The sequence below is a fragment of the Lissotriton helveticus genome, chromosome 12 (assembly GCF_964261635.1).
Source record: "Lissotriton helveticus chromosome 12, aLisHel1.1, whole genome shotgun sequence".
Taxonomy (NCBI): domain Eukaryota; kingdom Metazoa; phylum Chordata; class Amphibia; order Caudata; family Salamandridae; genus Lissotriton; species Lissotriton helveticus.
In genome coordinates this window covers 151,525,825-151,551,917 of record NC_136073.1, presented here as the reverse complement: position 1 = coordinate 151,551,917, position 26,093 = coordinate 151,525,825, and the positions used below count along the sequence as shown (strand labels likewise).

General features: G+C 43.9%; 1 protein-coding gene across 2 annotated transcripts in view; it reads right to left on the bottom strand.

Moving 5' to 3' along the window:
* Positions 1-26,093, bottom strand: part of LOC144797739 (hydroperoxide isomerase ALOXE3-like) — a 408,992-nt gene that overhangs the window by 329,973 nt on the left and 52,926 nt on the right. For both annotated transcript variants that reach the window (XM_078668481.1, XM_078668482.1), the window contains exon 3: positions 17,104-17,188. In XM_078668481.1, coding sequence (XP_078524607.1) covers positions 17,104-17,188 — 85 coding nt within the window. The remainder of the gene's footprint in view (positions 1-17,103; positions 17,189-26,093) is intronic.

The window sequence follows — 26,093 nt, the reverse complement described above, 5'->3', positions numbered from 1 at the left end:
CATGCAATGCTCTATGGTGTTTTGTAGTGTGTTGTGATATCGGTGTGTGGTGTGGTGTGGTACACAGTGGTCATGTATGATGTGATATTTTTCGTGGTAAGATTCAATATGTATTTGGTATTGTAGTGCATGGGGTGGTATGATGTATGTAGTTTAGTATGATGTTGCACTGTTGGTAGAGTATGGTGTGATGCAGCATTTGTATTTTTGCACTGCGTTCTGATGTGTTTCAGAGTGAAATTGTATGTTGTAGTATGCTTTAATGTTGTGTTAAATGTTTTGTGATGTGGTGCAGGGCTGATTGTTGTGGGTCTGACTATCTTCTCGTATTCTCATTAATTAGGCAAGTGAGAAATTTTCAATACCCTATTGCTAGGCATATACCTCTGCCAGTTATATGCGCAGTGATGCTGCTGTTTCAGGGAAGGCGGTCCTGCCATCTACACGTAGTGAGGATATGAAGCAAAATCATTAGCCCCCTAAAATCTGCCATGAGGTACAGAGAGTTGGGACCCAGGAATTTGCAATTCAATATTGACCCTGCACCAATAGGAGCTGTTCAGCACAAACTGCCAGGCAAGGTCCTCCCCTAACCGAAACAAGCAACACAATACCAGTTTCCAAACTGATTTATCATGGTGGGCAAAAGAACTATGAGTTGGAATGCTACCCTGAGCAATTGCCAGTGGTTATAGCCTATTGCAGTCATTGATCCTGTCACCTTTTGTGTGTTTGATTAAGATAACTAGGGCATTGAATAATTTTGCTTCCATTTAAATTTCCAGAGATTCTATCCTCAGCATCTACACAGTCTTTCTGACTGACAGTGCCCAGATCTTCTGCATTATTTCTACTCCAAACAATTGGTCTTGCATTTGTCCTGAGCTGGCTACACTCAAACTTGAGTTCTCGTCCACAGTGTCGACTGCCATATCACTGTCAACACCCATCATTTGTGAGTCATGGAGTCTTCCAGCTCCTTACTCCCCCTGGTTACTAACCACCTGTCATGGGAACTAAACTTCCTCCATCAACCACTAAAGCTTTCACTGCAATTGACAGACAATACCGAAGAAGTGCATGCATCCTACAACAACAGCACACTTTGTTTACTCTATCATTTATTATTTGACACCTTGCAAGAACCCCTCCACCCAAAACACAATGAATAACCATTACTAACCTTCTCTGGATGCTTAGTCTTCATCAGATCATCCCCACTAATGTCATGATCCAGATTATTCTTCCTAATATGAAAGTAATGCTTACTTTTGTCACTGAGCTATCTTTACTTTGTCCAAAGATTCACAATTTAGAGTCTCCTCCTTTGCATAACCATGAGGGAGGCAGTTTGCAACACAGCTCCATCTTTCAAAAATGTACATGGACTCTCACAAGTTGTTGAATGTGGAGTCAAATGGTAATTCTAAATCTTATCCTTGACAGTTTGTTCAATATCCAGTCTTGAATATGCTGCCAAACACATGCACTCCTTAAGCAATCTATTCACGTTCAACATCAACCCACTCAATAATTGGCTGTAAAGGGAGACTGTTCAATGTATAATGTCTGCATCTCCTTGAAAATATGCAACAAATATTACAAATTTAGTGAACACAATTGTTTGACACAAAACACTTTTGTATAAATCCAATCAAATACACATATTGCAGAAAATCTACAACTGATTTGGCATCAGTAGATCTTGTAAGAATGGAGAATATCCATTTTGAAAGGTAGTCAGTAAGAACTATCAACATTCTTTCTCCTTCAGTAAATTAGCAACTGATTTCACAGGCCTCTTCTGTTGCAAATTTCTCTCAAGGAGAGGCTGAAAATGTAGCTGAACACAACATAGATTTGCTCAACACAAAATTCCTATCATAGAAAGATGAGCCCCACAAGTGCCTAGCCATCAATAGTAGCACTTTAGTGTTTATTTTGTCAAAGGCAAACATGGCAGTACTAAATGAGCGAAATGAACAAGTTGCTCTCTCCCACAAGCAGCTAGGACAATCCTTGAATCTTTAAACACACATAAGGTGATTGGAGGATCCTTAAAATTAGTCAAGCCACCAGTAGTGCCCGGTGCTGTCTAGGAGTGGTGAGACGTGCGGGCAATCGAGAGGAGGGGAGTCTCACAGTGCCTGCTCTCTCCAAACCCACCAATGCAGCTGCGGTTGGAGAGAACTTGAGTGAGCATGGCGGTTTGGCCATCATGCACACTGACAACAGTGCACTACCACTTCCCCGTGCCTGTCACCCCCAAGACTCGTTAGGAAAGGAATAATCAAATGATAATAAAAAGTGTTTATTATCATTTTATTTTTCCTTTCTTGCCGTTTTGAGACATGGGGGTGGCGCTCCTCCACCACAGCGGAGGAGGCACCGCTGATAGCTACTGGCTTTCACTAGGGTAGCATTCCTACCCAGCATTCATTTGCCCACTATACCACCTCAGATTAGACCCAGTCATATACAAATCTGTCTGACCTTGCTTGAATAGGAACAGTCAAGCATGAACTGCCAAGCCAGGTCCTCTGTGTACCAGAGCACAAGCTACCCAAGAACGGTATTGGCCTGATTGGGGTTCTTCAGTTGGATGTAGATTTGCTCCTTAGGCACAATGCGCAAGGGACCCATGTCTGGTCACACCCTTGGCCACGTAGGAAACCCTATCATAGTAGGATGACGTTCTGCACTCAGTTCCACCTGCACCCTGTTCCAGCTATTGAATTCATCAGACATATATTCTTTGTCATCTCTTCACAATCAAATTGCTGATTTTCAGTAGAACTGAGGCCCTTTTTCTGCCTCTCTCTCTACTTGAGACACAGCTGCCAAATCTGTCAACATTCAGGAATCAACAACACATTCCACACCATCATTGTCTTTTTCCACATCACCACCAACATATTCCAAGAAGAAACACGAAAAACTCTGAATGCACATTTTTTACTTCGGGAACATGATGTATGTCAATACCAAATTCCTCTAGTCATGAAGCAGCCTCACTAATCTTGGTCTCTGAGGTATAGCAAGGATGCAATAAGCCCTAATACAAGCCGGGAAACTGGTTCTCCATCCACTAATTTTGTAGCAAAAACAGACACCATCTGGTGTAAAGTGGGCCTCTCAAAAACCCTGGGCTTCAGTGCCAATGCACCTACAGCACTACTGATAGCTGCACATTCCTGTTAGATGGAGCTTAGCATATTCCGTTCTCACTAAGTAAAAATGTCAATGGCTTCTGATCAGGACAATATCAAGCTTCCTGCCCTATAACAAAATCCTGAAGTATTTCCATGAGCAATCATAAGGCTGTCCTCCCTCTGTATCAGACTATAATGGCATTCAGTCGGGTGTCAGAGGTGGTCTCTGTTTAAGCATGAAGGCCTGGTTGTCCGTAGAGCTTAGGGTTGAAGGTCATCACAGGAAGTCGCTGTCGGCACAAAGTTCAGGTCTCCTGCTGGTGTTCATCATGGGCGTTCGTTGTTGGTGGGAACAGCAGGTCCCACTGGTTGATTGCAATGGTGGTCCTAGCAGACAGTCGATTCCTGATGCAAAGAGTTCACATTTTGGTCATGAGGAGCCCAAAACTTCTGTATCTTCTCCTTTTTTTCAAGAGTTGTACACACTAATGTCAGTCAAGGGTCAATGACCTGAGGTCACCATAGTAAATCAAATCCACTCTAGCAAAGGCCAATAGTTAATTGGCCCTTGGAGTCACTTCTGGAGAGCCTTGGTTTAACACATTCAGGTACAATCTTCCTTCTTCAGGCAGCAGAGTAGTCCTTCTAATTCTTCCACAGGTCCAGGAGCGTTCTTATGAGGGGTTATGAAGGTGCCACTTCTATCCCCAGTAATAGCCTGTGGCTAGGGAATGCCCCCTTTGTCTAACCTTCCCCTTTTCCCGGGTTAGGCTCCAAATTGTCTAGGTTAACAGAGGGCAGGCAAGACTGGGTGTGAACTGCAGTCGTATGCGGCAGGGCATATAGCTCTTAGAACTCAGGAAGGGGGTGGGCAAGTCCTGAGGCTATGCCCCTGAAGCTCAGGAAGGCTAAGAACAACCCCCAAGAACTTCCTGCTCAGCCAAGTAACACCCTGTCCCACACCCAGGGCCATTTTGTCTCTATTTATAGAAGCAATACACAAAACACTACAGGAGAGCCCTTCGCAGTTATGTGACACTAGTAAAAAGGCACCTTTGGTTTAGGAAGAAAAATGGCAACTTTGTAAAAGTGGATTTTTCAGAATAGCACCTTAAAATCTGACTTAACCACTAGAGAGGATTTATCATAACAATTCATTTGATTATAAACAGCATATTTCTATCTGGTCACAACCTGAAGTTATCACTTATTAACTGTAATAAGGTAACCCAGTCTATGAGAGGGATAGGCTTACAGCAGTGAAACAAAGTTTAGAGGTGTTTCATAGCCAGGACATGTAAAGTGTAAACTCACATGTCCTACATTTTTTACATATCACCTATAATGTAACCTGTTAGCTGGTGTGAGAAGCTGGCTATGATGTGCACTAATGTAAGTGGGCACCTTGCACCAGTCCAGACAGCCCTTATCGTGATTTAAGAGGTCTCAGACAACCTTAGAAAGCTATCCAAGTGGTAGCTGTGGAGAGCAGCCTTCAGGCTTAGTCTTGAAGGAGTGTAATGCAGCTTGTTTTACCAAAATGTAATCTTATAGTATAGATTTAACTAAGAGAGAACCACACAGTAGGTTATAAAATATGTATTTATTATATAACACTATCTAGTACATTACTTAATCTCTACCACAGAGATAGACACAAGTCACACAATACTTTATCAAATAAATCACAGTAAATAGCACTAATACACAGCAGACTCGAGGCAGGACAATGCCGAGAGGACGCAGAAATGATGGGACCCCAAAGAACCACCAAGGTGAGTAGATAGGGACACCACTGCATGCTCTGTACAAGTCTATGTGCATGTAGCTGTTGGAATTTTAAAGATTAGCGACCCTTCCCCATGGACCGTGTAGAAACCCTTTGGAAGACAGAGGGTTGGAGAGCCACCCCACCCGTGGATACCAAAGTATCCAAGCTACCTATTCCAGGGAAGCCGGGTGCATGGGTGTAAATTGGTGTGAAATGGTGTCAGAAACCTCAGTCAAAACCAATGGAGGATTTCAGGAAAGTGCCGCTGCTAGAAGAGGAGAAAGTGTCCATAGGAATTCAAAGGTGAATTCTTGTTGATGAGTACCTGGAAGCAGAGGGGACAGAGTCTGGGCCACTGGAGAGTGACCAGGAGCTCGGTAAACAAATGCCCACCGATATTGGGTGCTTCAGGATGATGACGGTGACCATGACTCTGCAGCTGCGAGGACCAGGCGATGCTGAAGATGACCAAGAGCTGGATATGAGCTGTCCCATGAAGTATGGTGAATGCTGAAGGGTCGGTGTCCAGCGGGAGCACCAACAAGCGTTGGCAAAGGCCATCTTTGTAGTAGGTCAAGGAAGTGTTCGGTTCAAACAGCAAGGTCCAGGAGACTCACCACAGGCAGGGGAGTCAAGGCAGGCCCAAGCAATCAGAGGAGCCCAAGGAAATCAAAGGTGACCTTCAAATGGACCCACAGGCCAATGGCACAGGAGTTGTGAGAGGAACTCGAGCAGCTCACCAAAGGAGTCAGGCCGCGATGCACACGATGTGGTGTGGCCAAAGATTCTGTTCACAGGAGATGCTTGGGGTTGGGGCTACTTGGCTACTTGGAGCCCTAAGATCTTCTTGCAAAGATGTCAACAAGCCTTTGCAACTGTAAAGGTGACACAGTACCCAGGGGTTTGGTATTGCAAACCCACTCAAGCTGCTGGCCTCAAACTTGGTCATAGGTGAGAGCAGGCTTCAGGGGCTGAGGGAAACAACCACATGAATTGCAGAGCCCAAGGAGTTTGGAGGAGCTTGGGATCTGCAAACTGGTTGTATTTGTTGCAGTTCCTGCGAACTCAGGGGAGTGACTTCTTCACTCCAAGGGAGATTGCTTTGGTTGTCCTTGATGTTTCACAGGCCTTGGAAAGTTCCTGGAGGATGCACAGGCACAGACGATGCAGCAGACTGGAAGAGAGACGAAGGCAGGCCCAAACAAAGTCCAGCAAAGTCCATAGTGCCCAGGCAGTAGAAATGCAGTGGTTTCAATTCTGAATCTTGTCCATGATGAATCTAAGGTCCCACAGCCAAGTAAGCCCTTAAGTACCCACGGGAGAGGGTTGAAAAGATTCAGGGGAGGGTCTGGACAGGGGGGAGGTTACTTTCATGTCCTTTGTCCAGTTTTGCGCCAGAGAGAGAGCCAATGGCTCTCAGGACTGGTTTGAACTGGACAATGCACAGGTACACCAAATGTACCCCTCCTCCAGATTTTCAGGCACTGGAAAGCACACCTACCCAGTCCTAATACACTAAATCCTGCCTGGGAGGTGGTCACACTGCCATCTGACAGGATGCCTATGTCCTGCCTTCCCCTGCTCAAGCATAACTCAGCTGCGGGAGGGAGGGTAGAAATGTGTCACTTGTTGGCAGCAACCATGTTGTGCTGTCCGGAGCTAGAAGGCTGGTACCGGGAAATACTGAGAGCCCCACAAAGAGCCTTACTGGTGGGTGGAATCATACCTCTCACACTGTTTACCAGTGTGGGGGTATGATTACAACATGTTTGACAGCAAACACAATAGGGTTTGTTGCAGCCGCTTTTGAGATGTTCATTACGCAGTCACGTAATGCCCCTCTATATTAGTATATGGCTGCTTCACTGACAACCCGGGAAAATGGCTGCAGGGGCATCCTGCTCATGCAGGAGCACCCACTCACTTAGAACCAAGAACCTTGCCCTCAGGATTGTAAAGGCACGCTATAGCGGTGATTTATCGGTTTTAAGTTCAGTGACCCTTAGATATAGTAAACATATTTCTTTAGTTAGTGGTGCATGCACCAACTTACATAGGCTGCTGTGGCGGGCCTGTACTTCCATTTTTCATGGTCTCTTATGGGTAGCATAATACATGCTGCAGTCCATGGGAGGCCTATGGGGTACCCATGCCCTGGGTACATGCGTACCATACACTAGGGACTGACAAGGGTACCCCAGTATCCAATCAGGAGTGTACCTAGGACCATATTGCAACAGTTTAGGGAGAACGAAGTTAGACTGGCTTCCCAATTAGCAGGATCCCAGTCCGTCTAGTCAAAAATCAGCTTAGCACCAGGCAAAAAGTTGGGGGACACATGCAGAAGGATCCTACATTCCTACAGCTGGTGTATATTTTGTAATCAATTTTAAGCCATTCACTCCCCACTTCTCAAAATAATTACTACTTAAAATGCAACCAAATGCAGGAAATATAAAATAGTAATTGGAATTCCATATACATTTCTGATATGGCTGACTGAATAGATCTTTTTCAACTATCGAAATAACAGGTTAGTTATGGTAAAATGTCGGAACACCGCATTCTAAACCACAAGTGTTCCGACTATGGAAGCTAATCCGCGCTTTCTTTAACCATGCATTTACCCTAATAACACATATCCGTGGTTAAGGCAATGCACCGTCAAGCTTCTGGCTGCTGCGGACGGAAGCAGAAAGACCTCAAAGGATGCAGGGATGAGTGTAGTTCTGGGCTGGGGATGGGTTGGTGGTTGCTTTGTGGTAATTTAGTAGGCTGGGGGGTCGGGTAGATTCATGGGCTGGGGTGGGCTGGGGTTTATGTTGTTGGCTTAAGGGTGGGTCTGGGTTGTTTTGTGGGCAAGGGGTGAAGCGGGGTTGGTTTGTGGACTTGGGCGGGTTTGTTTTTGTGGACTGGGTCAGAGTCGTTTTGTGGGCTGGGGTCGGTTGGGGTAGTTTTGTCGGCTGGGGTGGGTCCGGGGCAGTTTTCAGGGTTGAGGGTTGGAGGTAGTTTTCAGGGCTGGGACTAGGGGGTAGTTTTTAGGGCTGGGGGTCGGAGGAAGTTTTCAGGGCTGGGGGTGTTCCGAGCTAGTTTTCAGGGCTGGGGGTAGTTTTCAGGGCTGGGGGGTCAGGGTTGTTTCCAGGGCTAGGGGATCAGGGTTGTTTCCAGGTCTAGGGGAAGGTTGGAATAGTTTTCAGGGCTGGGTTTGGAAGTAGTTTTCAGGGCTGGGGGCTGGGAGGTAATTTTAAGGGCTGGGATGGTTCGAGCTAGTTTTTAGGGCTGGGGTTTGGGTTCGTTTTCAGGGCTTGGGGTCGGAGGAAGTTTTCAGGGCTAGGAGGGTTGGAGGTAGTTTTCAGGGCTTAGGATGTTTGGGATAGTTTTCAGGGCTGGGGGCAAGGGTAGTTTTCAGGGCTGGGGGAGTTGGGGTAGATTTTAGTGCTGGTGGGTCAGAGTAGTATTTTTTATTAGAGAATAGGGTATTAGGCCTCAGGGCAGGGGGAGGGGAATGTGTAGTCATGGTAGTTTTTGGGGCTTAGGGGAAGCTGGGGTAGTTTTTAGGGCTGGGTCGGTATTAGGCTGGGTCAGATTAAGAGGCAGTTTTAAGGGGCAGGGTTTTAGACCTCTGGGCATGGAGAAGGGAATGGGTAGCTGGGGTAATTTTACTGCTTAGGGGAGCGTGGGGTAGTTTTAGGGCTGGGGGTTGGGGTTGTTTTTTAAAATAGGGGTTTGCCTAAGGACAGTGGAAGGTTTTGGGGTAGTTGTAGGGACAGCGCAAGGGTGAGGCAGGGGTCAAGTTAGAGTTTAAGGGTTAGGGACAGCGTGGGGGTTGGGAGGGGTTGGTATATTTGGACTTCAGGGTGGGGAGTGGTCCGGGGGGAGTTTGTAGCTTAGTGTGGAGGGAGGGGGTCACAGCCTTAGCCATGCACACCCCTTTACCAGTCATGCCTTTACCAAGAAATTACGTGGTAAAGACATTTGTTGTATAGGTTGCGTGGTAAAGGCACAAGTCGTTTATGCACTCGAGGCTCTATCATACAACCATTAGGTACTAATAGTAATCCACTTGCCTTAAGACACTGCAATGTTACTGAAACAGCTCTGCTTTAAAACATTGGGGTATGTTTACTAGAAAATATCGGCGCGTGAAGCATTCACAATTTGGCAGCCCTGCACTCCTACATTTTCAAAGTGCAGGGATGCGCAGCATTTACTACAATATAGGGCACACCTGTGTTCCATAGTGTTGGTACTAAAATTAGGAGCCTAGCGCCAAGTGCAAGGGTGCTTGCGTTGCAGGGAATGATTATTCATGTGCAGGAAAGGACACCTTCTGGCACATAAACAATCATTAATGGCTATTTGCTCTTTCTATGTGTGGTGCAGGAAAGTATTTCTCCTTGTGCACCATTCTAATGCCTGCTATGACATGGCACTAGTTTTGAGAATTGCCTCAGACTTGTCAATCAGGGGCAGCGTCAAAAAGCAATGGGTATTGCGGGGTAGAAAACCCATTGCACACCCATTGTGTCAGAGGACTGTGGCAGAAAGGGGCATAATTACAAGTGGACATTCCGTTAAGTCACACTAAGTGGAATAGCGCCACCTTGTAAATATTGAAAATGGTGTTACGCCACTGGAACGTCAAAAAAGTGACAATCTAGTGGTGATGGGGGCGTGTAAATCTGCCCTATTCTGTTAAACAGGTTGCAACATGGGACAACTGGCTCTTCCAGGCCTGTCCGTTGTAAATATATAAATCTATCTATCTATCTATCTATCTATCTATCTATCTATCTATCTATCTATCTATCTATCTATTTATCTATCTATCTATCTATCTATCTATCTATCTATCTATCTATCTATCTACATATATATCTCTCTCTATATATATATCTATATATAGATAAATATATCTATCTATCTATCTATATATATATATATATATACGAGGACCCCTAGGGCCCAAAAAAGATTTTTATATTTATTTAAACTGAGAAATGTGCGCTGGGTGCATGGATCCGCCGTAAAAAAATATAAAAATGAAGCGCAGACTCCTGTGCTTGTTTACAAATTAGCTACATGGGAAGGAGAAATCCCACGGTCTAAACTATTACATTTGAAGCCGGGGCAGAGAAAAAAGGGGGGTCCCAAAACGTGTTTTCCCAATGCAATTTTCCATAGGAATAGTTCATCACGGCTACAGCCCGAACGGTTGAACGGAATTACACAAAATTTGGCAAAGAGGTAGTCCTCGGTTCAGACTCATGCCTTTTGCTTAAATGGTGTAAATATATTCAGTAGTTTCTGAGAAAATTAGAAGTAAAAGTACATATATATCTATGGCCTCGGTGGATGCGAATATCTTGCGCACACACTAAGAGCACCGTCCAGATAATGCGCTGAATGCTAATTGGCTGTCAACATTCGAAACCAGGAAGTGTTGGCAGCCATTTTGTGCCTCGGTAGAAGTGAGGGTCTAGAAATTAGTGGAACAAGTGTTCAAAATGTATAAAGGGGGCAGGTAAGAAATATTTTGACCCTCTAGACCTGCTCATGGGGTCCCACAGGGATTCCTAGGGCCACCCAAATTATTATTTTTTTTTAAACTGAGAAATGTGCGCTGGGTGCATGGATGCGCCGTAAAAAAAAGTAAAAATGAAGCGCGGGCTCCTGTGGTTGTTTAAAGAGTAGCTACCTGGGATGGTCAAATCTCGGGGTCTAAAATATTACATTTGATGGGGGTCCAGAGGGGCCCTGTAGCCGAGGGAGCTCAAAGGTCCGGCTAGGCTCCGGGGATTACCACCCTCCGGGGCTTTTTATATTTTGGGAGGGGAGCCACATGGTCTCCATTCTGGAGCAGTCGAAAGCCTTGGGGGACACCACCCCCCAGGAGCGGTGTCTTGGGGTGTGTACCCCCGGAAAACTGCTGTTTGGCAGTGCAGGAATCGAGGTTCCCGCTGTGTCATAGCAAACTTTAGTGCATATTAAGAAGTGCCATTTCGCCCCAATTGTTTTTTAAAAACCAAAAATGCAGAGAAAATTATATTGCCCTATTTACTAGATGCATTAATGTATGTTAGCAGACGGTTTGCTAAGGGTTCGCGTTGTATCTCCAGTGAGTTGCAATATAGGTGTTCTCAGTGGCAAGGTAGGTGTTTCTATGAGAATATTGAAAGGATGAGGGAGGTATGAGAATAGCGTTGTATTTACAAGGCGGCCCTGGATTTGAGGACCGATAGGAAAAGTTTTGCTAATTGCGGTTTATGTCGGATCCTAACATCTGTTCTGAAGTAGACTTAAATATGTTTAATATGCGAGGTGGATTGATATGTTAAGTGCACAGTCTTATATTAACAAGGTTTTCACTTGCAAACATGAATTTTCGCTGTATTTCTCGTGATATTGGGGGAATATTTACAAGGATGCGTTAAAATTATTATCCCTTTAGTGTTAGGAAAGTGCCGTTAAATTTGTTGTGATTTTCTGGAAGCGTAAACGGAGTGGGCTGGACTGACGTTTGCTAGTGCTGCGCGAGGCTGTGAACCATGATTATGGAGCTATGGTTCCGTATTGAGGTATATGAGAAATCAATTGATTCGGGTATCCGTGTTGTAGTGCAGATGTCACCCGGGTAGCCCCAGGGACCCCATCCCCTGGGGCTGGTCCTCAACGTCGGGGACCGTGGGGGGGGTCTCCAATCCCCCCACGGTCCCGCCGGCTCCCCGTCTCCTGCGGGAGCCGGCATTGCTTTTCCATATGGGGAGCAGCTAACATGCTGCTCCCCATATGGAAAAGCGATTTACTTTGCATCATTGAAGCGAGAGCAGGTTTCCCTGCTCTTGCTTCAATGAAGCGAAGCAGTTTGCAATGGCAGGGTGGGAGCCGCGAGGCTTCCACCCTGCCATTGCAAACAGCAGTGTCCCGGGGGTGGGCCCCACAAGACACTGCAGGAGCTGGCCCTGGGGGGTGGCGGTCCCCAGGGCCTAGACAAGGCTCCAGGAGGGGGCTGGGGAGGAGTCAACTATCAAAATATGACCCACAGCCATAAGCTGCTCAAGAACCAACAATAACCCCACAGAGAGAGAAAGGGTCACAGGGAAATTTAAAGACCTGCCCGGGTTCACATCCCCATGTACTATAATATAATAAACAGAAAAAAACGGGGGTCTGGATGCCAATACAATAGCGGGCTAACCTCAACTCCTCACAGAGTAAGTCGGAACACAAGTCACACGGAAGCCCATAAAGACAGAACAAGCAAGAAAAAAGAGCGAAAAGGTAAGTGAATCGTAGTGAGATCCAAAACCAATTGAATGGATTCCCATCAATGTATCATAGTGATCAATCATCTAATTTGGTCATCCATCTATGGGTATTGTAAGTCTCTTGATCATAGAGACTTACTGCCATTCCAACGATAATAGGCTGATTGGATCAGACCCACAATCACTTTTAGGAAGAGAATGAATTGCTAGATAGATTTGAACACCATTACACCAGTTCATTTCATTATGTCTCTTGCAAAGCTGGCTATGAAAGATAACTTCTTCTGTTTTGAAGAGATCATCTATCTTCAAATATCGGGGACCAGCATGGGCAGAGTGTTTGCTCCGAGTTTGGCGAATCTTTACGTACAAGCGTTCGAACAACAACATGTGCTGACACCTACCAATCCATTCTTCATGTCTATTCGATGGTGGAAACATTATATAGATGACGTGTTGGTAGTGTGGAGAGGAGATCATGAATCGATCTTAGAGTTCCATCAATGGCTTAATGCAAGGAATCGATATCTGAAATTTACAGTAGAGATTAAAAGAGAAAGACTGCCGTTCCTTGATTAATCAATCTATGCCACTCCTTCAGGTTTGCAGAGTGAACTTTATTGTAAGCCTATGGCTAGAAACTCTCTATTACAGTATGAGAGTCAACATCCGAAGGCCCTCCGTGATAATTTGCCCTATGGGCAATTTCTCCGCATACGGAGGAATTGCTCAACAGAAAAGACTTTTCAGAAACATGCAAAGGGTTTATCTCAACAACTTCTGGCAAGATATTATCCGCACACACTGATCAAGCGTTCACTCAAACGGGCCAAGAATAACCAGCGCAATGCCCTACATGAGCTCCCAGTACCAAAACCTCTGATGGATCCTTTTACCTTCGTCAGTACTTTCAGCACCAGAGCAAACAATATTCAGAAGATTGTTCGCCATCACTGGCAGATTTTAAATTACAGCAGAGAGAAAATTGTTCCCCCGCTGTTTGCATTCAAGAGGGCAAGTAGCATACGTGACCGTTTGGTACACACACGCCCTAAGGAAACACCTAAAAGATCGATAGGTACCCTGTGGGACTTACCTGCAGTTGTGGGACACCATCCGTTTGGAAGCTGTTCCGTTTGCCCACAGACCAAACATTCTACGACAATAGACATAGGCATAGATCGACCATGGGAACAAATTCACTTTACAAACTGTAAGAGTGTCCATTTGATCTATCTTTTGACCTGCCCCTGTTCTATTAGATACGTCGGCATGACAACACGCAAAGTGCGAACACGCATGCTTGAACACAAGAGCTCCGTTCGATGCAAAAAGACACTGACAAGACTAACAAAACTCTTTGTAGATAAAAATCATGGAGAAGAAGATTTTCAGTGGACAGTATTAGAAAAACCATTTATACCGTCACATATCAGTGACATTTCTAAGTATCTGTTCACGAAAGAGCAGAAATGGATATTCATGCTCCGCAGTGACACACTCGGCCTTAACGATGATATACCCTGAACCAGTCTGTAACACCTGGTAGGGAGGATTTTGAGTCCATCTGTCAACTGCACTACAGGGTTCACCGTTAAGTGTAGACAACATCATTGTCCGTAAAATTGGATGAGGTAAAAGTTGGCTTACAGACCATCTTTATGAGCAATTATATATATACCAAATAACAAGCAAGGAAAAGCTGTGATTAGGCTTGGTCTAAGTAACTAAATCGGTACACAAGGTTATTGAACGATCTTTGAGAACATCTGTTATAGTTTGACCTCTGTTCAGTTACACTATTTTTTCACGCGATAGACACGTAGTTATGAGGATTAATCGAGGTGAGCATGTATGCATCATTTGCCAGAGTTGACCAGCTATTGCCTGCACTATAAATCCATCTGCACTGGCTCTGTACCTGTAATAATGTATGTTAATACTATGAGCCCAACATGGATTAAGACTTACCCTTAAGTTTGACATTCAGTATGATGTGCTGATTGTCATGTTAGGGGGGATGCACTTAATTACCAATGAGTGCTTACTCTTCAGTTTGTTACAGAGCCCCATTTTTGTGATTTTCCAGTTTGGGCTCAGACATATAAGGTGAAGTATAACTCCATTTGAATGTTAGCTCGAAACAAAACAAATAAAAACAATGGGCAACTATCTCTTTATAATTAAAATAAGGGTAAATCGACAGGTGTTCTCATACTTGTACATTATGACCAGTTCCTCCTTTACACCATGCCTTTTTTTACATCTTGTACAGTACGTTGTATTGAGGTCAGAGTCTGTTTTTAGCAATTCGATAAAGTTTTGCTGTTGCCAGCAAAAAACTACAAACGTAATGTGAATGATGTCATTGTGTAGTTTCCCGTTTTCTCACGAGATCTCCAGTGCAATCAATGCAGACAGGCATTCCATTGGCTGACGTTTTCTTGAAACAAGACAAGGTAATGGGTTTCATTTTATCCTTTTTGTGGCATTACAACACACGTGTCGTATTCTGCCCATGCAAAGCCCCTTGGGTGTCCTATATAAACGCCTTACCTGAGCCATTCGTTGCCTCCCCCTAGACTCGGGATCTGTCTGAGGCAATGACGGACAGGTAGGCCATTAGTTGGGTTTAATATAAAATAGCTTGCTGCTATGAAGCAGAGTTGAGCTGGGAACATCGTTTTGTTAACTATAAGTTTTTGTTAAACTATAAGCTTGGTGCACATTCCCAAGAGCTCTAAAAATGCTGTTTGGGTATTTGAGGAAGAGGATAAACTGGACAATCAGCCGTCGTAGGTTCTCACATCCCGTATGGTATTTTGGACAGAGAGCACAGTTGTTCTACCCTCGAAGTGTGCCCCTTGCTTGAGTGTAAACGGTTTTCAAAGCAACCTGTGCCAATACACATGAACCCTCGTTGTAAGCCGTTAGGGAGACAGCTGTGTGAATGGAGAATATGTTTTGATTTCCACATTTTAACTGCGAGTATATCGGGTGTGAGGAGTATTTGGGATAAGTCAAGTGGCTGTTTTGAATTGACATTATTCTGAGTAGGATTTGATGATAAAGGGGCCCAGAGAATGAGTATGCAATGACTGACGAGTTCTAGTTATCTACTCTATAGTCTCCCTTTACTTTTCCTTCACAGAGCAGGCCTCTATTTCCTGAGCTTGTTCCAGGTGAGGTGAGGTCTAGTCCCCGGTCAAGCTGTGTGAGCATACGGAATAGTTTTTAATGAGCATTTACTTATATGAACTAAGCAAATAAGAGAGCGTTTGCGGTTAACTTTTCATATTATTCAATTTTCTTTAGATGCCATCTGCATTCCTTGATGCGGAGGATCAGTACACAGTAGGTTGTATTCATTCCAATCTTTATTATTATCATGACTCTTTGTATGTATTTTCACTAAAAATAGTCCTAGTTATAGATACATTTTCACTTGGTGCCAGTAACACTTTGTTTTGCAGTAGCAAAGTTTGAGAGCAGAGGCCCTGAAGAAAGCCTAGGGATTTGTTCCCGACTGGCTGAAACATGATGGCCTTTCGTTTGCAGCTATTTGTTTAAACTGCCCCTTGCACTGTTCTGCTTTTAATTAGGGGATGAGTCTGTATTCTAATAAAATGTTTTCCTTTTTGGCCTCATCACCGTATTTTAATCACCACACATTATCTTTGTGTCCTGCACTGCACTGTATTCCCAGGTGATCAACTGTCTAGCAATTCATTCTCTGCCTAAAAGTGATTGTGGGTCTGATCCAATCCAGTGTATTATCTTTGGAATGGCAATAAGTCTCTATGATCAAGAGACATACCATCCTGATAGAAGGATGACCAAGTGAGAAGATTGGTCACTATGATACATTGATGGGAATCCATTCAATTGGTTTTGAATCTCACTACAAATCACTTACCTTTTAGCTCTTTTTTCTTGCTTGTTCTGTCTTTATGGGCTTCCATGTGACTTGTGTTCCGACTTACTCTGTGAGGAGTTGAGGTTAGCCCGCTATAGTATTGGCATCCAGACCCCTGTTTTGTTCTGTTTATTATATTATAGTACAAGGGGATGTGAACCTGGGCAGGTCTTTAAATTTCCCTATGACCCTTTCTCTCTCTGTGGTGTTATTGTTGGAGTGTTGACAGCCAATTAAAATACAGCTTGTGCACGGCAGGGTGCATGCAGTCTGCGCTTAAGGTACGCGGACCCTCCGAGCCCATAGATATATAAATGACTTTAACTGGAACTACTGAACGGGTTTACACCAAATAAGCAAAAGGCTAAACCAAGTACTAACTCTTTGCCAAATTTGGTGCTATTCCGTTCAGCAGTTTGGGCTGTAGCTGCGGCTAAAGGTCTTTTTTGAGAACTTGAGGAATGTTGTAAGTTGGCGCCTAATGGCTGAAGTAGTAATGTGGGGTGGGATCTTCACCGTTCGCCCTAGTACATTATTTCTAAATCTGCAGTGTCCCTTGTGTTTTTTCTGCATAGAATAGCCTTCCTAAAATTCTATACACATTGATCAGGAGGCCCAATATTGGTTTAAAGGAGGGGAGGTTGAGGCCGACTCTCTCTAATGTGATGGTAAACTACCTGAGATCTTGTACAGGGAATCAGATCACCAGTGGAAGAAACCACAGCTATCATTGTTGACTGTGAAGAAAATACCCCCCCACCTAACTAAAACCTTCCCATGAGTGCTACTTTGTATTTCTATTTATGTACTCGGTATAAAATACTTATGTCAATAGTTTTATTTTTGTAAATTATCATCATCGAAGTGCTGTAAAGTAGGGCGCGCTAGCAGGAAAGCAAATAGCAGCTATAAAATACAAAGCTAGAGTTAAGTTTGTTGTATTTCAGTTGCTTAGGTTTTAGTGCTATGTTATTCAAATAACATACAATAACTCACTTGTAGGTCTCTCGTCTCTCTTTCAACTCATTCTCTCTCCACTTTAGGAGGAGCGGATTGAGATTTTCTGCAGAGGCCAGGGAAGCTGCTCAAAAAAAGAGAATATTGATGTTTAGTAAAGTCTTTCAAAGAAGAAATGGAAAATTTTACATAAAGACCCAAGCCTTGGATTAAGTTGTCTAGCGAATATATGAAATGAAGAACTGATACAAGTGAGGTTAATCTGTCGCAGGCAGAGAAGGAAATAATTAAAAAGTAACACATTAAAAATCGCTCAAGGCCTAGTTGTGGTTCAGTTCCCTCCTAGAAAGTGTTCATGCTTAATTTTGTAAGCTTGTTCAAGGAAGATGGCAGAATGCCAGGATCAGGAGGATGCTTTTGACTCTGAAAAGTAGTTCCTCTACTCTCCCCCCTACTCTTCCGCTGTCCTATCCACAACCAACATATTCGTCAGGGTTATCAATCTGCAGAGCCCCATATTTCAGTCTTCCAGCACTCCAAACTCAGCATTAAATGTAGTTAAGAAGAGCTGGACATAGCTCATGTGACTATTGCAGCATCAGTTTGCTAGCCCCTCTGAGAAACCAATTTCCAGGCTACAGAACTAGGTAGTTAGGCTGTTCATGAACTTCATCAAACATGACGACCAGATTCGGATCCTCCACTATGGCAGAGGAGTGTTGCCTCCCTGCCAGCAGTGTAAAATAAAACGATAATAAACACAGGTTTATTATAGTTTTATTTTGCTTCCCAGAGTTTTGGTCAAACCGTCATCAGCACTGAAGCCTTCTCCAACTCAGCTGCATTGCTGGGTTGGCGACAGAAAGTACAGGCTCCCAGTCTCCCTGGGAGCACAAATAATCAGCATTCAGGCTAATCCTGAAGCTGATCTTCAAGATTGGCCACAGGGGAGTCTGGGAGCCTTTGTCTGCAGTAGAGCCACAAGAAGTGTTTTACACAGAAATGAGGCAGGCTGCAGGTAGAAGCTACGTTTTTTTTGTTGATCGTTGCACACCCCGATGCCCTCACCTCCCCTCCACCCGTCCCCTGCCCCACCACTCTCCTCCAACACTGGCTGCTACTGGTGAAGACATTATGAAGCTGTCCATAAACGTTTGTCATTGGCTTCTAGTGGAATTCAGGATCATATCCAAGTTTTACTGCACAGTCCATAAAGTCAACTGGGTCAATGTTCCACAATACCGCCACAAATAGACCATACTAATCCTCAGCCACAAATCTAAGATTATTAACTACGCTCTTGATTCATTATTGACCAATTGAAAGAATGACACCTGGTGACAGCTTTCTGACAATGCAGGTCCCCTGAGTGTTGAACCATCTTCCCCCAATTGGAGATCTGAACCCAACCACTTTTGTCATCCCAGACCACAGGATACTTACAATGAATGTCTGACACAGTCCCTTCCTATCCGATTGGGTTCTAATTTCTAAATTTCCCTTTATCCAACTGTACATTGTCATGTCCGGTAGCTTTCGGAAGTAGCTGAATGAAAATACACAAGATTTACAGTATGAAGATGATGCAAATGTGCTGTGATGTGAGAGCCTACCCATCGTCCAAGCAACCAACAAGTTTGAAGAGAACAATGCCATTTTTCTTCAAAGCTCTTTTACAATTACATAAGTATATGCACATTAATAACATTTGCTTTTCACAAGTTTTTGCCCTCAGTGGGAGGGGCTCTCATCTCCTGCGACCAAGAGGAGACATGCTATTCTACGAACTACCACTTATTCTATAGTTTACATGGCATGGTTACCCAATAATGATAGAACATGGCTTTGGTTTATTTACTGTGGGCCCAACTACCCAGTGCCACTTGTTTGCCACATGGCATTGCCATTCAGTTCAACCAACTGAAAGGTTGATGGCTGATCCCACTAACCACAAGCAGGAGGAGACCCTGTTTTGAGTGAGGATGAATACTAGACCAGAGTTTTCCCTCATACCTAGCATGCAAATGATGTAGTTATAATCTGTTATGGATTCAGGAAAAACCTTGCTGACTTATATGTAAATTATTTCTGCATAAAAAATGCAGAACACATCACATCTGTGTATTTGATCTGCATTGCACAATAAATGGTTTATACTAGAGGTGGAATTAGATGTACATTATAGGCCTGATTTAGAGTTTGGCAGACAGGTCACTCCATTGCAACTGTGAAGGTAAAGGAGTACCTGTTTGCCAAACTATCCGTCCACTCTCCCAATTTTATGTTGTGTTGACCAGCAGACTTAGGCCGAAAGAGTAAAATTTACTCCTTTGGCATACACCTTCCACCTACAGTCCCAGGGCTTATGGGCCATTGAAGATGAGCCATCAGACCATCTGACCTATTTAGAGGGGGGGAGGGGGTTAGACTTGGCTTTTTTGGCTGGTTTACCCCCTGACGTTTTGCTTTTTGGGCCTCCTGTTTTTGTTGGTTTTAAATATCTAGGTACTTTACCACTGCTAATCAGTGCCTAAGTGCATATGCTCTCCAGGTAAATTATGTTTATGGATTGGTGTTTGCATGTTTGACTATTTTGATTTACCTTTAAGTCCCCAGTATATTGCACTGTGTGTGCCCAGGGCCTGCAAATGCTGCTAGACAGCCCGGGGCACTGATTGTGCCACCCACACAAGCAGCCTTTCAGAGGGTTCTCAGGCCTGCCACTGCAGTGTCTAAGCGCAATTGTGACTGCCATGTCAACCTGGCAAGTGCATCCACTGGCCAGGCCCTAGCCTTCCATTTTGTTACATGTGAGTCATCCCTAAGCTAGGCCCAAGGTACCCCTCTGGGCAGGGTGCAATGTATGTGAAAGGTAGGACATGAACTGGGGTGTGTGACATTTTTTTTAAAATATTTTTTATTGAAGCCGGACATTTTTACCAAAAACATAGAAACATTTGCATCATTACACCCAATTCATAATATGCAAATAATACATTCGTAATACACACCACAAGGATCAATAACATGCATTTGTACAATAAGGATCATCTAAAATTTCAAAAAACCCCACCCATCCTACAAATGAATTATGAAAAGACAGTATCCCCCTTCTGCCATTAATCAAAATAGCTGCCCCATATCTTATTAAATTTCCTCATACTTCCCCTTCGAAGTGCAAAAGTGCATTTGCTTTTCTTCACTAATTTCATCTTATGACCCCACTCCAAAACCGAGGGAATCAAGTCTGTTCGCCATTATTGCAATAGGAGCAACCTAGCTACTGCCATTGCTATATATAGGAATTTAATCATCGGGTCCACAAAAGAAAGGTCAGGATCAAATCCCAAAAGAACTAATTTATCATTCGCTGCTAATTGGATGTTACATTCATATCCCAAATAGCTAAATACATCTACCCAATACTTATGAATTTGGGGACAGCTCAACATGATATGAGACCAGTTGGCAAATGAATGATTTGTGCAACGAAAACATGGAGAGGACTAGTTGGGATATATTTTAGATAAATAATGAGGGTTCGATATAATAACCATTTACTAAAAAAACAACATCCTACGCCAATTTGCCCCCCTCATTGTACTAAAGTTAAGTTTATTAATAGTTGACCATATATGGATTGACATCTCAACTTTTTCGTGATCCGACCATTTTTTAATAGCTTTTAGCTCAAGATCAACTCCCTTAATTGAAGCTGAATATTTCTTCCAAGCACCTGGTTTCTTATCCGATGCCCTCACTAGTAATTCATTTACCAACTTTCTTTGTTCAAATAAAAGAGAAACATCAATTTCTATAAGATATTTATATAAAGTGCCATAAGAGTTAGCCAAAATAAAATCATTCGGGACTAATTGTACCATTTCAGCTACTGTAGCCCATTTACCATTTCGCAAGAAATCCAACACTTTAGTAAATCCAGCCACCGCCCATTTTGATGCCAGATGTAAAGGTTCTCTTACCCCACCAGAGGAAGGATTTCTTCTAGCAATGTGACTGAATTATTTGCTGGGATAAAGTACTTTTTGAACAAAGCCTGTAGTTTTTTTAAAAACCTGAGAAGGCACTTATAACGAACCAGTTTCGGGGATCTAAAAATCAGCAAGGGGGAATGGATTTGACTGTCTTTACAAAACAAATTCATAAAATCATTACAATAAAGTTTTGGATTTGGCAAAACCTTAAATCTGGATCAATATTGTACAAAATACGCATAATAGTATTCCCTAAGGTTGGGTAGAGCTAGCCCTCCCTGATCCACATCTTCATATAAAGTGCTCAGTGCTATGCGGGGTGTTTTCTTTGCCCAGAGAAAGGCTGTAAACATAGACTCTACCTCAGAAAAAAAAGAACCAGATAAAGTGCATGGTATAGCAGAAAAAAGAAAATTAAATAAAGGAAGAACAGACATTTTAATTAAGGCCACTCGCCCCAGGATGGAGAGGGGTAGCATACTCCATCGAGTAAGCAGGCCCTGAACCTTCTTAAGAAGAGGGGCAAAATTCAAATCATATAGATCGTTAACCGATTCAGAAAAAAATACCCCTAAATATCTCTTTGGATTGGTATTGACAGAGGCAAGGATATCGCGATGCAAATCTAAAGATACCCTCCCACACTGAAAAACTTTGATCTTCCCTTTGTTAATACGATAGCCGCCTTAAGCCTCAAAGTCTTCAAACAGCTCGAAGACTTTGGCTTGAACCTCAATTCTTGGTGTTATTATGAGCATTATGTCATCTGCATACAATTTTAATTTTGGCATTGATGGAATTGGTGGGCAAATCTCAACGCAGTTCAGAATGGCTATCGCCAAGGGCTCGATAAAAAAAGCAACCAGAACTGGCGATAGAGGGCACCCTTGCCTTGTGAATCGTTTTATTACCAACGACCCTGCCACTGCCGTGTTAATAACTACATTGGCGACCGCATTGGTATACAGATTACGGATCAAACATATAATCTGAGATGGAATGCCGAAATGCTGCAAAATTGTAAACTGTGTCTCCCAAACCACAAGGTCAAAAGCCTTTTCGGCGTCTAATAGTAGAACTAAGGCTGGAATCCTCTGCGTGTCAAAATAATCCAAAGCCTCTGTCAAAAAGTGAGTATTAGTAGCAAGTTGTCTGCCGGCGATAAAATCATTTTGATCCGAATGGATCAAATTCGCCGGATACTTATTAAACCGAAGTGACAGAAGCTTAGTGACGATCTTGTAGTCCGAGTTGAGCAGTGTTATTGAGTGATAAGAATTGGGATCCCTGCTGTTCTTATCCTTCTTTACAAAGATAACTATATTCCCCTGTCTGAAAGATTCTGGGACTACCCCCTTCTACCATTGCATTAATTAATTGAAGAAAAAAATCAGAAAAAGATCCAAAAAAAACTTTATAAAATTCGGAAGGGAGGCCATCCGGGCCACAGGCCTTACCACTGGGTAGGCTTTGGACAACTTCCTCTAGCTCTTACAGAGAAAAAGGATTAATCATAGATAATTTCTCTGTTTCCGGGAGTATAGGAGGCGGATTATACTGGAGAAATCTTTCTAATAAATGATCATCCACCGTCTTAAGCCTACCATAGATAGAAGAGTAATGATTAAACATCATATCTCCGATCTTCACCGGGTCCTCTGTACACAAGACAGTGAGGGGGTAAGTCAATTCTTTAATATGATTAGCTGCCGCCTGCTCTCTGGCCTGCCACGCCAGGAGCCTGCCCGTAAAATTACTCTCCTCATACGTCTTCTGACAATACTGTTGATAGACAGTCTCGCTTTGGGTATAATAAAAAGAGCTGAGTTCCCGTTTAGCCTGATCAAGCTGGGTCTTAATTACGGCAGAGGGATTATGCGGAAATGCCTCGTGGAGTACCTGAATCTTGTCTTCCAATTTTACCTTATCTGATCTCTCTTTTTTTGAGAATATTGCATCCCTTCCAATTATTAAACCCCGTACAAAAGCCTTGAGTGAGTCCCAGACTATATTTATGGCGGCAGACTGAATATTTTAGACTAAGAACTGGACCCCATTGACTTCACCCAATCCTCATCGTTTAGGTATTATTTATTTAAAGTCCAACGCTTAGGGAGCTTTGCCCTTGTGCCGAAATTGATTTCCAGTGCCAGCATTGCGTGATCAGAAAATCTGTTATAAGAAAATGTTTGCTGGAAAAAGTCTAAACAATGTGAAATCAAGGAAAAATCAATCCGAGATGAGGAACAGAACCACCCTGACCAACACTTGTACTGGGGTGTGTGACATGTCCTGATAGGGAAATACAGTGTATTTTGTTTTTCACTATTGAAAGGCTATTTGTCCCATAGGATAGAATGAGGGATACTTTGTAACATCTTACAAGTATAGCTTCCCATTGGGAACAAGATGGAGAAATGGAGTTTAGTATACCTGAACTCAAAACATAAAAATGTGTCTTTTTGTAATGATGATTTTTATGTTGTGAGTTTGAAAATACAACTTTTAGAAAGTGGGCATTTTCTTGCGTAGCCATCTTGTGTGCTCTGCTGGATTGTGGATTGACTGTCTGGTTTTGGAGTGACAGGGGATGGGGATGTGCACTCAATGAAGATAGACACTGGGGAGTCGAGGCATGTCCTGTCTTTCCTAGATGAGTCAGGGCTGGGCTGATTGGACCTGGGCTGCATTCAGAGTAGTGGGAGGAGTTTTAATAGCATTTGAATAGGCCTGGTCTGAATTTAGAATGCTGGGAGGAGATTTCCCTTGCACCTGAATAGGCCCTGTCTCCCTTACACAATGCTGTCTCCACCTCCTGCCAGGAAGCTGGGCCGGGGAGGGCAGACCTGGTTTGGACTGAGCTGAGAGACTTCTGCCAAAAGAGAACAAAGGAAAATGTGTTATAAATATTGGGGACCAGACCCCAGAACTTTAGGTTACTTCTGAACTAAGGAACCTGCCAGGAAGAAGAGCTGTAAATCTGTCAGGCGGAACTGCCACTTTGCTGCATGCTCTGCTGTGTTGGCCTGCTGCTTGCTGCTTCAGTCTTGGGCAGGAAAAGGGCTGCAATGCGCTTTCATCATTCTGCTGTTATAGTCTTCCCCAAGGGCTTGAAGTAGAACTTGCCTTCTGTTGGAAGCCTCAGCGAGATAAAACACTTCAGATAACTCATGGGTATCAAGGAGCCTGTCAAAGGGAAGAACTGAAAGAGTTACCAGAAGGAGTACTGCCCCTTTGTTGTGTTGCTTTGCTGAGTTGGCCTGCAGTTGCTGGTTCTGCTTAGGGCAGTGAAATGACCTGACTGGATTTTTCTTCACTTGTTGCCAAGTATCTCCAAGGGCTTGAGGTAGAGCTTGCCTCCTATTGACAACGTTTCAGGGACATCAAGGACTTCACTTACCTCTGGGTATCTCCTCTGGGACCGCATACCTCAGTTGCCACAAAGAGAAACAGCAACCTGATGCTGTCACCAAGACCGCCGGTGTTTCTGTGACAGGAAGGCCCTGCAGAGGGCACCCCCACACTTCATAACGCATCCCTGGTCACACGATGACGGCAACCACCGCCGCCACCGAGCCGATGCTTGCACTGCCACCCTGGTCTCACTGGCGATGCCGTGGCCAGTTACTATTGCTATCGTGGTCTGTACCATGGTCTGGGGGTACCGCTCATAAGCTACACGCAGCAGCGCCCCTTCCCAAAGTGCAGCCACAGCCCACAGACACCACCCCAATTGACCGCTAATCCTCGATGGCCGGCAAAGCTAGCACTGTGACCGTCAGCACCACAACGAGCACCGCCCCGCTTTGCACCACAGCCCTGGTCTTACAATGCCGCTGGATGACCGCCTCCAAGCTGCTGCCTGCACCGTGACCTGAGGGCACCGCACACCTCACTGCTTCTCTCACACTGCAGCCTCAACTGCCGTCACTGCTGGAACACACAGCTGCAGTCGGCCAGGACAGCAACAATTTACTGCTTAGAAGTCTTCTGACACCGATGCAGGCCTGCAATGATGCGTTCAGCCTTCCGGTTGGATTTGGTTGTTTACAGCACCTCAGTAGCACTATAAGGAGTAACCGACTTCAAGGAACTGGATTTTTAAGGTTATTCTTTCAGAGTACAGATTTAGATTATTATATGTTGGACTCTGCTCAGAAAAACATAAATTATTTGCCTAAAACTGGTGTGGTGTCTATTTGTAGTGTTTACACTGCATGACTGTATGTTATGTACGAATGCTTCACACACTGCCTCTGAGATAAGCCTGACTGCTCATTCCAAGCCACCAAGTAGTGTATCCCCCTTATCCTTACTAGGAAGCAGGGTCCCTACTAGGACAGGGTAAAAACCTGCTAACTAGAAACCCCTACTTCTAACAGGGAGGTAGCATGTTATCTTTTTTTTTTTACTGTCCGTGAGCACCTGCAATATCCTGGCAGTGAGGGAGAGTAATTATTTATAAAAGTATCCCCACAGAATAGGAGAAGACTACATTTGTGTTGCGACAACTTGTTTTTACTTTTCCATAAACAAACTCCCACAATGATGGATGCACACCAAACAAATAAATGGCTTTTTACGACCTACCATGACAGTAGTTCATTCAAACCCATTGAGTTCACTGACCCATTGAGTTCACTGACCAGCAGTAAACACTACATTTGTCAGGCATAGGAAATGCAGTTTGGCGGGTGTAAAGTCCCTCGCCCCTTAACGCTGTTACTCTGTCTGAAAACCTCTAAAAATGTGACGTAATAGGGAGCCTTCAGTTACATTTCATGATCAAAAGTTTCAAGTGTGAAGTGGACTACCTCAGAGGCTTAGCTAAACCTGAGGTGCAGGAAGCAAAAGGTGGCGGGTGAGTGGGGACATCAGAGGCCTTGGGTAATGGTGGCAGGTAGGAGGTCAAGGCTAAAAGAGTGAATTGCTCTGTTCGCAGAGGCCATGAATTTACCGCTACAAGGAGCTGCTGAAAGTGAACTCCTTTTCGAAAAATCATTGAAAGTGTTAACTTTTGAAAAACTTGCAAGG